This window comes from Protomyctophum parallelum (genome assembly GCF_964188405.1).
Source record: "Protomyctophum parallelum genome assembly, chromosome: 10".
In the NCBI taxonomy this organism is placed as follows: Eukaryota; Metazoa; Chordata; class Actinopteri; order Myctophiformes; family Myctophidae; genus Protomyctophum; species Protomyctophum parallelum.
The window spans coordinates 42085667-42099462 of record NC_139704.1 but is presented as its reverse complement, the minus strand read 5'-3'; the positions used below and the strand labels follow the sequence as shown (position 1 = coordinate 42099462).

The 13796-nt window shown below is 44.4% G+C and overlaps 1 protein-coding gene across 1 annotated transcript in view; it reads left to right on the top strand.

The window, feature by feature from the left end:
• LOC310865836 (ryanodine receptor 2-like) overlaps positions 1–13796 on the top strand; it is a gene marked incomplete at both ends in the record, with an annotated part of 126701 nt that overhangs the window by 57158 nt on the left and 55747 nt on the right. The window contains 8 exons of the mRNA XM_083775046.1: positions 1186–1262; positions 2744–2865; positions 5710–5768; positions 6893–6950; positions 7630–7883; positions 11304–11385; positions 12821–12951; positions 13282–13602. Coding sequence (XP_083631172.1) covers positions 1186–1262; positions 2744–2865; positions 5710–5768; positions 6893–6950; positions 7630–7883; positions 11304–11385; positions 12821–12951; positions 13282–13602 — 1104 coding nt within the window. The remainder of the gene's footprint in view (positions 1–1185; positions 1263–2743; positions 2866–5709; positions 5769–6892; positions 6951–7629; positions 7884–11303; positions 11386–12820; positions 12952–13281; positions 13603–13796) is intronic.

Below are 13796 nucleotides of genomic sequence, written 5' to 3'. Positions count from 1 at the left end.
GTGGTTAACTTAAAATCCATGGTTATAAAATGGATACATATACTGTAGCAACATTGAATAAGTTGATGTTGCACCTTGGCTGTCCCACAGGGATGAGTGCATTATGCATTATTATATACTATTGTTGAGGTTTCACCCATAAGAACCTTGATTTATGCCAGACACACAAGTCTTCAGAGTTGATATGGATTTGATGAATATCAATAGTCTTTTAAGCCTGTGTTCTGACAGTCAGCCCATCCTCGAATCCGCAATATAGCCTGAGGATATTTTCACTTTAGCTCAAATTCAGAAAGTCTGGGTTTGTCTATGCGAACATGTGCGTATAAAATCTGGATAAGTCGAGAGAGAGAGAGAGAGAGACAGAGAGACAGAGAGACAGACAGAGAGAGAGAGATAGAGACATAGACATAGACACTAACAAACATAGCGTGCCAAAGCCTTTCAGCAAGTGCACAGCAGCAATATTGCAATTCTGCTGCATTTGTGTGTGTCCTGTGTTTTGTACAGATATACTAAATGCATGACGATGCACACATGGCTCTCGTGTATTCTCTGCCCTCATGAATTACTTCCCGAGATTGCCTTAAAAATCGCTATTTTCATTTAGTCATGGCTGCTACCTAATATGTTGAGATAGGGACAAATTTTTTGAGTGGTGCAACCACTCCCTTACAGAGTGTGTGTGCGGGGGGCTGGGTGGGTGGCTGGCTGGGTGCCTGGGTCTGAGCACGAAAACAGCATGGCTGTTTTTCACCACCTGTGCGCAACACACACACAAACACACACGCACGCACGCACATATTAACTATATATGATGATCTCGGGTGTGCCAGTACAGTACAGTAGAGGGACCCCCACACGGTAACTCTGTAATTTCTCTAATGTTTCGTACGCGGGGCGGCTCGCCAGAACCGGGCCGGCACCCTGGGTGCGTTCCTGAGGGTCTGGAACTTCCGGGGACCCCCCCCCCCCCCCAACTTCACACGGGTGTGATTTTCTTACAAAGACAACAAAACTTTCATACATATATATACAGGACTCCAACGTACCTCTCCCTCCTCCCTCCCACATCCCCCCAACAGATACTCATACAAAAAAAACATACTTACAAAAACAATGCACAGTGCAATACTGTAGTTTGTGGTGTTTTCTTGGTGTTCATGATGTTTTTTCTTCACACAGAGGTAATGCAAGCCCGGGGACAGATGACCAAAGGGGAGAGAGTTGCACTCCAACAGCAGATAGATTTCTTCTCCAAGGTTCAGCTTTGATTTAAGCTTTAAGCTAAACCCAGTCCATGTCTACTGACATTCACAGAAATACCATAATCCTTAGTCTTTCCTGATGTTTCCGTGTCTTCATAACTCCCCCCCCCCCCCCCTCCCCCCTTCATCTATACCAACTAATTACTTTTGTTGGCCGGTTGCCACGGGCAACACCACTAAGTGAAAGCCTTTGTGGCCAAGTAATTTATTTAGGCTATTTGGAAATCCATGTGGGCGTGTCGATTGCCCGACACGGGCATTGATTAAAGCCTCCCACACAGTTGTGCCTCTGAATGCAGCGGGGGATGAAAAGGGCTCATTTCTCTTCAACCAGACCCTGAGTCAGAGTCAGTCAACTGAGTCCGTTTGCACCTACAGTACGCCTCTCTACTACAAACAACCACATCTTCACCCACTCCCACTCTTCATCCAGTGCTCACACACACACACACACACACACACACACACTCACATGCACAGACAAAAGAGTGTTACTGAGGCAGAAGCCCAAATGTGGTGATTGAATTAGCTGCACCTGTGTTAACTTTAACACATTCTGACCTGAGATCAGATTCATACGAGGTTTTCGCCGGACACACACTGGTCTGATGAACCCATTCTGACCTGAGATCAGATTCTAAAAAATGTCAGTCGTTCTTCGATTTTTCAAAAAATAGCAGACCTACAAGCTCGTATCGCGCCACTCGGTGGCGCGATATGAGCTATTTTTAAATAGCTAAAGCACGACATGATGCCAACACCAAAATGGGTGCCCGGTCAGAATGGGTTAAGTCTACTTCCTGAAACAGATATAGTGTACAGGAAACTAGCCTTGCATTATAATCACACAATCAAGCTCAAAACTGTTGAAATGGCTAAACTCAGTTATTATTGCTTATTAAGTGTAATTGTATAACATGAACCCACTTGAACTTGAAACCTTGCTGCTTAGAACAGGGGTTCTCAACCTTTTTGGCTGCGGACCCCCGGAAATGCTTTGGCCATGTCTTGCGACCCCTCACCACCCACGATACAAACTCACTGCAAAAATAACCTTATAATAGAGAAAATATATCATGAATGAATACTGAAACCAGATATAATCATTAAGGAAAGTTTATGCATGAACTATGTAAACTCTTCATTTCCATATTCCAGCCATTCAGTTTTTTTTTGGAAAATAATTTGGGGGCCCCCCAAAATAATTTGGTGATCCCCCGAGGGGTCGCAACCCACGGGTTAAGAACCCCTGGCTTAGAACATGGCAGTGAAATAGTTTGAATTCAGAGTTAAACCTAATTTACGCCTTTGTGAAAAAGTAATCTCTCTTTCGCTTTTCCGTTTCCTTTTTTTTCTTTTCCCTTTTCCTTTTTTTTTACACAAATTGTATTTTTTCATCAATGCATATTATACCGATGCGTGTGCGTGTGATTGTGTGTTGAACTACCGGTATCTTATAGTATCCACTTCAACAGGTTGTCCTGCCTCTGTTGGAACAATACCTGAAGAGCCAGCGGCTTTACTTTTTGTCCAGCTCTGCCTGCTCCCATAGCAACAGAGGCCACGCCTCCAACAAAGAGAAGGAGATGGTCAGCAGGTATGTATATACTGTAGGTCAAAGCCAAAAAATTTGATCACAATATGATATGACCTGTACTGTTGAAATGTTAATGCCAGCAGGATGGTGTACAGACAGTTTGGAATAGTGAGTTCTACATTTGGCAGTGAGCTAGATGGCTGTGATCTGAAGTGCAGTACAGACCTGGAATACATTGTGGAGCTATAGCATTTCATTCAAAAAGGTTGCAGCTATTTACACAATGTACACAAATGTACTCTCTCTGGTTGCATTATGCATACAGTGTGTAAAGTAAAGTTCAGCTCTGTGGACTGCCTCCAAAGTTTAACGAAACAGTCCCATTAAGTAGATAAAATATACAGTTACAGTAAATACAGTAGGTTAATCATTCATAACCTAGATTAGGTTAAATGTAGCCTAATTAAAGGACCAGTAACTATAGCACCACTCGTTCTACTGTCGTGTCTAGGACGTCAGAACTGTGACATCAGTGCGACTGACACTCGTGTCGTCTTATGTGTAAGACGACCACAATGGAAATAAGTCCTGGACTTTATTGTGTCTTATCCTCGATCGGTTACAACCATAGACTGTCTGTAAAAAAAATATGGACAAAGCGTTATCCGGGTCTGATATGGATGGATGGTGATGTGTAAATTCAATAAGTACAGTTCAAATTAATCGGCTTATGTCTTTAAAAACACAGGTCAAGATGTCTAATCTTAGTCTCACTCCAGGAGCCCGGGAGCGGCCCAAAGGAGCGGGGTCCCGGGCTGAGACTATCTCACTATTACCCCCTTTGAAGTACTGTCTAAAAACAACCCCCACTGATTTTATTGACATCCGGCAGTCGTAGAATAGTAAATTACATACAATAGAAATACCATCTGTTTCTGTCACACAAAAGGAGGCTGTTTGCACTCCAGGAGGGCCGAGATCGGCCCTATCTCAGGTCTTGGGGAGGGCAGGAACCAACAGGTCACTCTGCTTTTAGCCCAAGGTATAATCGTGTTTGGACTGAGTTAAAAGAGAACCCTCTGAACACACGCAGCTGTTAGATTGGAAATCTTAGATTAGAACTGTCCCCCCCCCTGGGGTCTGGACAGCTCCTAAACGAGGACCTCTGTTTTTACAAGCCTGGCTGGCTGTAAATATCTCCACAGAATCATACCAAATTGCATGGCCTATGACTTGTGTGCCTTACTCTGAACTAAGAATATAGTTTAATTATTCCATTACATAGGGTGATCAATGTCCTATAAATGTCTGATATGGTACCTACATTTCATTATTATATCCACATGTTTAAAGTCTTTAAACCTGTTAGCAGTCCTCATCATGATATCCCTGGGACACTCAGAATAGCTTTTCGAGTTAAGGTCCCAAGAGTAGGATTTGGTTAACATATAGTTTGTCTTTTCAATTGGTAAAGTTTACTGTAACTCAGGAACAGTTAAAATGTATCCCTCTGACATTTCATTTCGTATTGTTAAATGTGTTGAATAAAGTTCTGTATTACTTCATAATATAGTATAAGATGTTTAGTTAGTCTTATCGATATAAACTACATGTTAGTATGAGACGTATTTGCAGGCTAATGTCCCGCCTACCCCCCACAGGCGGTTCCTGTAAAGGCGACGTTTTGATTGGCTGAATTCAAGCAGGGGCTGTCGGCTGATCCGGGGAGGGCGGGACATGACTCTGATATAACATGGGGTTTCAGATGTAATGTGGTGGGTTGACATTAAGTAACGTTGATTCGCAGAGACTGTTTCCTAATGCCAGCTCCAGTTTGGGCCTTTGTTTCCTGAAACTTTCCTGTTGAACCGATACTTTGATCATTAAAACTTGATACCGAAAACTTCGAGGATCTTCTCCGTCTGCCATTCTTTTGAGAGGAACCACACTGCCCGCTACTAACTCCGTTCCTGACCGTGAAATATACATCAATGGCTAAGATGAAGCCTGTCAGTCCTTGAATTGTAAATCGCCATCTTTCTAGATCCGTTTGGGCCCAGCTGGCCATTGGCTGGCCCAGACAACAAGGCGGGACTTCCCCCCTTCTTCTTCGTTGGTTTTTATTTTGACTCGGAACGGGGGGTGGATCCCGATCATAGACTGTAACGGTAGCCACGCCCCTCAGAACATACTCGACTTTATGGTCATTTTTTAAATAAATGGGACCATAAGTTTCCAAAAAGAATATTATGACATGAGAAATGAGACATTAAACTAGTGACTGGAAGCAGAAAGTATTCATGACCATGTTTATTAAGGTAATACAGTCTAGGTGAAGTTGGGCCCAAATACATGGACCTCTATGGAGCTATGGGGTTTTTTGGGCCCAATGACAGCGTCACAACAGGCCATTATATGAACTTTCAGGGAGTCCCGATTTCCTTAGTGCATGGCTTCACAAAATATCTGTCTGACTGCCCCCCTGGTTACAACTGTATGTTTTTGTTTAAAAAAACCCTGAAAACTAAACAAACGTATTCTTCTCCATAATTTGGCATACTGAGATAGATACACTAACTAAACAGATCAGACAGATTCCATGATAGATATAGTTAAGTTGGAAAACATTAAAATAAATAAATAACATTCCATAGCTGCATGGGCACAACTTGAACTTCCAAATTAACAAATTCCCCCGAGTATAGTATTGAAACAAAAATGTTTTCCCTTTTAGATTTTCTATTCAGGAGTCTCTGCTCACATTTTGTCTCCAGTCTTCAATCCCCAAGTGTTTCAGGGTGTTGATGATGTTTTCTTTCTGATTGACACTTAATTATGTTCTAACCTTCTCTCTCTTTCTCTCTCCCTCTCCCTGATCCACTGGTCCTGTCATCGTCCCTTAAGCCTGTTTTGTAAACTCGGAGCTCTCATGAGACACAAGATCTCACTGTTTGGTAAGGACGGTGTGGGAATAAAACTGCACTGACTCATAATATATTTATTTATGTTTGCTATTTAAGTTTCCAATTGCACTTGTGGTGGTGGTGTTGTTGCGACCGCAGTTTTCATTTACTACGAAAACGTGCAATTCCCGTCAGTTGGTTGGTTGGTTGGTCACCCCAGGCATGACCATATATGGTCATGAATCATGACATCACATGATCATCAGGGATGATATTAAGCCCATATATGGGAATGCCCATATATGGAGATCCCTGATGTCATCAATATTGGCCAGCAACTCTACATCTGACCTCAAACCCTTAGATATCCATAACCATATATGGAGCTGACCTGTTCTCACATTCCATATGTTGATCCTTCCCCATCCATCCTTCCTCTTCGATGTCTCCCTTTTGACTGATACCTGTCCATTTAAACTCTAGACGGGCCTGCCCCAAAGTTTTAGTGCAGATGCGCCTGGCCCGACCCTACCTGGGCCCTCATACTCAAGACACTGCCCCCGCTGCCACACTAGAGTTCTCATCGGGCCCGAAGATTAAGGCCCGGCCCTAACTTGGCCCTCATCAAACCCTGTACACTCAAGACACTGTCCCAGCTGCCACCCTTAGATCTCCATATATGGAGCAGACCTGTTCTGACATTCCATATGTTGATCTGACCACATCAAACCCTGTACACTCAAGACACACTCCATATATGGCCAGTACAGAATTAATTCCATATGTTGATCTGACCCCCCATGCCAAAGCGCCAGCGCTCGCCCAGCAGTCTGCCGTCACCCAGGCGGATGTGTGGGTGACAAAGGGCGAGGTTGCACCTGAAGACGCCTGAGGTGCTTCTCGCCCTCAGGCGTCTTACTGGTTGTATAGAGGCTGACCGATGTCAGATTGTTGGGTCCCATGTCTTGATTTTGGACAGTCCTAAAGACCACTGACCACCATTATTTGTACCAATATTTGGTCAAAGATTGCAACATTTTCTAATTTGATAAATGTGTCTTCAGTGCTGACTGTACTTCTGATAAGTGTACCTATGTGGTCCTGTAATACGTACGTACGTACGTGCGTGTGTGTGTGTGTGTGTGTGTGTGTGTGTGTGTGTGTGTTGCGTGCATGCTTCTCAGGAAATGATTCATCCATCTCCAGCTGTCTTTGTGTATTGGCCCAGGCCCTTGACGTCAGGTAGCTAGAATGCACTGCTGCTATGCTTCCCCCAAACACACACACACACACACAGGGGAGCGTACCTATGTTCCCCACTTACTCCCGCAAAAAAGGTTCTATGTTCCCTGCTTACCCAAAAATGTTCCTTTTTTGGGGGGCCGGGTGAGTGGGGAACATAGAACCTGGGGAACATAGGGATGACCCCTGTCACAGCACCAAGTCTCCAAATGATACAATGGTGTATTGTTCCACACATACAGTATGCTGATGTTGTGGTTGTTACCACTTTCAGTCTCTCAGAGTCAGGACAGTGTCTCTGAAGCACATCAGGCACAAGAACCAGATTCTTAGCAGATTAATTTCACTGTTGGTGGATCCAATTTGCACCCGATTCATTCATTACCTTCATGACAAATGTTAAATAATAGCACATGACATATTTTAAATTTAATTTACTAAATATTGTATTGTATTTAATATTTTTGTCAAAAACTCAAAACACTGCTTTTGTACAATTTCATTTAGGCATTCTTTGCAACATATTTTCTGAATGCCATGGGTTTGTCATTGCACTGCTTACTATTGTTTTGGCTGTAATATGGGTCAGCTTGCTTAATGTAAACCTGAGTCAAGAACAATGTGATCAATTTAAATGAGGTTTTTGAATACCTAACTTTCATCTTTCTCCCGTCACCAGGACGTTACTGAGGTCAGCCCCGGAGTCAACGCGGGCGGCCCTGAGTTCATTCTTCGAGGCGGCCGTGGCCGACCTGGAGGCGACGGTAGAGAACCTCTCGGTGGCCTTCTCTCCTCTCTCTCAGGGGGGTCGCGCCCAGCAGCAGACCAGAGGAGCAGGCAAGGTCCTGGGCTACACCACCTCCACGCTCCTCCCCGCGCTCACCTCCCTTTTCCAGCACCTCAGCAGCTACGACTATGGAGTGGAGCTCCTTGGTGAGTGAGCGATGTCTGGAGTACATGGGCTTTAACCCATTTAGGCCTGACCTCAAAATTTTAAAAAATCTTCTAAATCCTCCAGTTTTCTGAAATAAATATTTTCACGATTTTTCAAAAATAGCAGACCTACAAGCTCGTAGCTTTTAGAGCTGCTATTTTTCAATAGCTAAATTATAACATAATGTTTAAAACACCAAAATGGGTTAATAGAGAAACATGACGGCAATATATTTCATTTAAAATAGCCCAATCTACAAGCTCTCGACGTAACGCATCGCGACGCGTTATGAGTTTATGGATTTGTTATTTCAGCATACGAAAAAAGTCAAACGGTATAATTATCCATGAGATAATTATGCTTTCAAAACCTATTGAAACAGGAGTAGTGGATTTACACTATAAAGGAGGTAGGGTGACATTTCAAGGACCATACTGGTGTTAATAGAGGTTTAATTAGTGTGGTTGCCCTAACGGGGAAACCAGACTATTGTTGTTGTAAATGAGCGATACTTTGCCGTGCTACTCCTCCCACTGATTTTTCCGCACACACTCGAGCCGAAATCGACCGGCTTCATCGGGAATCGTGTGCTTGTATTTTGCTAAGAGATCCGTTGTATAGTTTAATTGATATTTATTAATTAGTTCTCCATAGACTTACAATGGGAAGATCGAAGACTAATTAAGGCTCCAATTTAAGTATTTCTTCCCTCGGAGACCGTAAGCGCCTTGAGTACTCTTTTGAATACTTTTTTTTTAGCATGCACTTCTATAACAATCTAGTCACTCCAGTTCTATGGTCGCTCAGGTGGAGGTTCTGTAACTCGATGGAGAACACCAGATTGATCCATTTTAGAAACAGATTCTTCATCTTGATAATATAATTGGTTTAAGAAGCATAAAGGAAGGGAATTTGCCATTAGTGTCTCTTCGCCAATGAACAAATAGTACCCTCGAACTGGCCCCGTCCAATCACTCTGGTCACCGTGTCCAATTTCCTGTAAACAGACGGGACAGGAAATCGCAGTGGTAGACTGTAATTCAAGTACATTTACTTGAGTACTCTTTTGAATACTTAAGTTTTTTCTTTTGAGCATGCACAAAAAACATCGCATGGATGCACCTGGGACGTATCCTCAGTGATGTATCCCAAGGTCATCTGGGTTCCGGGTCTGTCGAACATCATACCCCTCGCTCAGGCGAACCAGCTGGGGTAATCAAGTCCTGACTTACGTCCCAGTAGCTACCCTCGATCAGTCCCATTAGGGAAAGACCAGGGCCACACAATCCGTTGGAACTACTCCAGAACTACTCTGCCAGGGCTGGGAGGTACGCTTACGCACGCGTAACATGTAAGCAATTGCGGCAACCACACTTTGCAATTTTTCCAATGCGTCACTACCAGAGTTGGTACGCATTGGTCCAGCTAATCTCCAAGGCACGACCGTTAACCCGGTCGATGCCAAATTTTGCACACAAACTCCCTGGATGCCAACGATGAACCTCTGCCCCAAATGTTACGGAACGGCCTGTTATAGCGCCACCAGGAGGCCGACTTTTGAAAAACACATCTTTTGATATTGCTGCTCCAAATTCTGTTCAAAAATCCCGCAAATCGTTACACACTATCTCTATAGTCATGTGTTCAATGCCGGATCTGTCCGATATTTCATATTCCATCCTAATTGGCTAACTTTGGCTTGTAAAGTTGGCAGGATTGGCCCGTTTTGAACAAAAAGCCTCAAATTATGAACGCAGCGTGCAATTTACGTGAAATGTTTCACAGACCTTCCTACTAGGCCGAGGAACCCCACCCTTTTCACATTGGCCTGTTATAGCGCCACCAACATTTTTGGAACAAAATGCCTCAAATTATCCAATTGCCATCCAAAGCGTAAGAAAAAATGGCACCCTTTTCACATTGGCCTATTATAGCGCCACCAAGAGGCCACAACCTGACCTGCCCTGGTGGAGACCTGTGCCCCGAGGGGCACTTTATCTAGTTGATCTTGCGAGGGAAATTCAGTTGTCATAGCAGCACCACAATATAAAACATAGCACAGATACACATGGGTAAAGAGATACATCTAAGCTTCAAGAATAATACAAATAATAAAGTAGTAACATACAGTACTATAAAGTACTCAAACCAAAGAAGATTTAGGGTCTTTACTGGCCATCTGACTACCTGGGCTTTGCATGGTGTATGTGAGCTATAGCTATCGACAGGTATAACTATAAATTTACAAACTCATTTGGTGCGCCGCAAACCAGAAGGCCAGCCAGCGGTATCAACATTAAACAACCACCCCACCGTTCACTTCTCTCTGCCTGCGCGCAGTCAGTAATCCATTCCAAGCCCCCCGCCTCCACTCCTCCGTCTTCCTCCTGTCACAAGTGAATCGCCATAGCGCAGCCCTCTTCATAATAAATACATACTTGTAGGCTATATAGCCTACATATTACACAAATAACAGAATTGCTATTTTTATTATAATAACATTCTTGAAAAAAGGAGAAAAATAAAAAAAATCACGGAAAATCACAGAGCCCGAGGCTCGGCCCGGCCGATTAATTAGCATAATTGTTTGGGCCCGGCCCGGCCCAAAATTGTCGGGCCGGGCCGGGAGGGTCGGGTTCCGGCAGAAAATGAGAACTCTAGCTCCCGGCAGGATCCGCCGGGAGAAACTAGGCACAGGTGCTGAACATGAGACTAATTAATTAGAGTGACAGAGAGAGAGAGGAGTGCGTGTGTGCGTCAATTTAACAAAGGTGCAGGCGATCAGAAATCAGCAGAGAGTGAACAGTTGCAGGTTCTCAAAGCCACCTTGTCCTCTCATGCCGACATGTATTACTATGCGTGCATTTCCAGTGCCTCCATATGTTGAACAGTGGAGATGAACAGCTGCCTTCCACGCCTCTTACACCGCTCAGGGGAAGCTTCCATCTTCTTTGGATTTTAAACCACGTTTCAATAAGTCTCTTGTCCTCCCCCCCCGCACACACACACACACACACACACACACACCACTACTGTACCTGCCCTTCCAGCAACCTTTAATTTGATTAATCAACAGCTAGCCTGCACGGTCCATGTATCTATGTGATTGTATGGGTGTCTGCTTTCTGTCTCTCCTTTGTCCTTTGATATGTAGCTGACATTCAGGAAGCTGTCTGTGAATGCATACGGCATACGGGGAGCTCCAAAGACTAATGTATTGTATACGTCATCACACTGTGGCATATCGCTCGCAGTGTCACTCGCTGAAAACCGAGTGGACAGTATCCAGGAGTCCTGTTACAGGATCCTCAACGGCCTACTCAATTGACAGAGAACAGGTTTTCAGCGATCGGCACCGAGGTGCGATGAGGTATAAATTAGACCTAAGCATCACCTTTTTGTTTGTTTTTTTCCCCCAGTCGGCGGTATCCAGGTGTCCTGTTACAGGATCCTCAACAGTCTCTATACGCTTGGCACCAGCAGCAGCATCTATGTGGAAGGGTACTGTCCACGTGTGTGATGATGTCACAGTTTGGTGTGTGTGTGTGTGTGGGGGGTTATTCTTTTTTTTCTCATATCACACAATGGTTTACCATTGCCTGAACATCTTTGTCAGCTTTATATTGTTTGGTTTTGTGTGAGAAATCTTCAAAAGGTGGCAGGAAATTATCTAGACAAACATTACATTTTTTTAACTACACTATTGTTGTCCAAGGCATTTATCAAGTATTTATGAAAGTAGGAGTGCTTCCCTCGAATCGGTCTTAATTTTCAGATGACATAAAATATAAATTTTATTCAGCCTGGCAGGTTACTTAAGAACCTGAGTGTGTGTGTGTGTGTGTGTGTGTGTGTGTGTGGGGGGGGGGGGGGGGGGGGGGGGAGGTCTGGAGCTAATCTTGCAAACTGCTGGACTGATCAGATCAGCGCCATATCTCTTGTGCATACAGCCACAGAAGTGCTGTTTCATAATATTTCACTCTAAATTCAAAGAGTGGTGCAGCAAGTTGGTAAAACATGATGGTCAGATAGCAAAAAAATAGGTTACGTTTGTATAATATTAGAGTTAAATGCGATGCGAGAGCATGGTCTAGCCCAGAGGTTCCCAACCACTGGTACTTGTAGTATTAGTGATTAGACTGAGTTTTGTCAAAGAGCAGCAACATTATTTGTTTAGGAATTGAACAAAAATGGGAATCAATGGTTTAGCCAATGAGACTGGCAGTGCCCTGCCAGCCTCATCCTTCTCTCTCTGACTGTCTGTAGCCTCGGTACTCAGGCTTTTATTTTCGTTCGCTACGGCTCAAAGGCTGGGGGAACGTGAGACATTTCCTGGTCTAGGATTGGTAAGTGCCCTCCAGACCTACAGGTCCTGTTCTGTTGAAGCAGTCCAGGTCCCCCGAGATATTTGAAGTCCTCGACTATCTGGAGCACTGTCCCGTCCGCAGTGGCAATGGTTTTGTCCTCTGTGTTAACTGTCAGTACTTTTGTTTTCTTGGCATTGTGCTTGAGTCTGATCTTCCTGCACTCCAGTTCTACTGTCAGTAGTAGTTCCCTCCTTTCTCTGTTGTATCCGAGATTATGGCAATGTCATCTGACAATGTCACAGTACTGTGTAATGTATACAGAATAGACCTCTATTCCATTGCTTCCTAAAGGTCTTTTCATACGATTGCTTGACATGCCTAGTAATTCATTCAGAGGAGACTGGGCAGGTAGGGAGACGCAACGAAATCTGACAGGTGGAGCAGCACGCGGGCGCAATCCCAGTATGAAACTGTCGCATTCATGCTGGTCTCATGCACTTGCCCACCCGCTGCCAGAGTTGAAATGTGCTTAACTTTTCTACACAATGTGCTGCGCTTGTACATTCACAGATCCAAGCGAGAACACAGGCATAGTGAGGCTCAATGTGTGAAATTGTGTCTTCATACAGACAGAGGCCTGCAGCGGGTGCCTGTCTGGCAGCCTTGACGGGAGCTTTTCCTGTCTGCTTCCTGGAGCCTGCTCTCGACCAAGAAAACCCTCACTCTATCTACAACACCGCCAGTGCCTCTGAGAGAGACGGTGTGTAGGAATAAGCATGCACGCAGATTTACACCTGCATGCACAACCACACACACTCAAATAATGTTCTGTTATTTGGGCTATCCATTCATCCGGGGAGTTTATAGTCATTCATTGGTTTTATTTGAGCCAATATCAGCCTTGATTTATGACAAACTAAAATAAAGATGATTTTACATTATGGTTTAGTTGTTTAGTTGTTGAATTGTTTATTATTATTGTTATTTGTTTATTTATTATTATTAGTCGTAGACTCGTAGTTAAGTTAACTATAGGCTTAGGGTTCATAAATCCCTCTCATCCCAGACTCCTCTTCCTTGTCTCTATCAGACATGGGGCTGCCAGAGCAGGTAGAGGAGATGTGTCCTCTCCTGCCGTCTCTGGAGCAGGCTCTGAGGGAGGTGGAGGAGCTAGCGTGCTCAGGGGCCTCGTCTCACCAGGCCCACTACAGCCACGTGACCGAAGTCACCCTGCCCCTGTTGTGCAGCTACATGTCCTGCTGGTGGCAGTGGGGCCCCGAGGGCCAGGCGGGGAGCCCCCTCTGCACCTCCCTGACCCCCCAGCACGCCAGCGATCTGCTCGGCCACATCCTCCGCGTCATCGCCAACCACCTTGGCAAGGGCAATGCCGACTGGATGAAGCGACTGGCAGGTAGATCATAATTTTTTTATCTAAATTATTTATTTATTTACTTAATGGAGAAAGGGCGTTTTGACATGGAAGATGTGGAGAAGCAGCACAGCTCCGCATCGGCCTGTCTGAGGATACAAGTCACAGCTGATCAGGTTGACTGGGTTGTGATCCAGAGAATCAGGGTGACAACATAAAGGAACTTTACAGGTTAC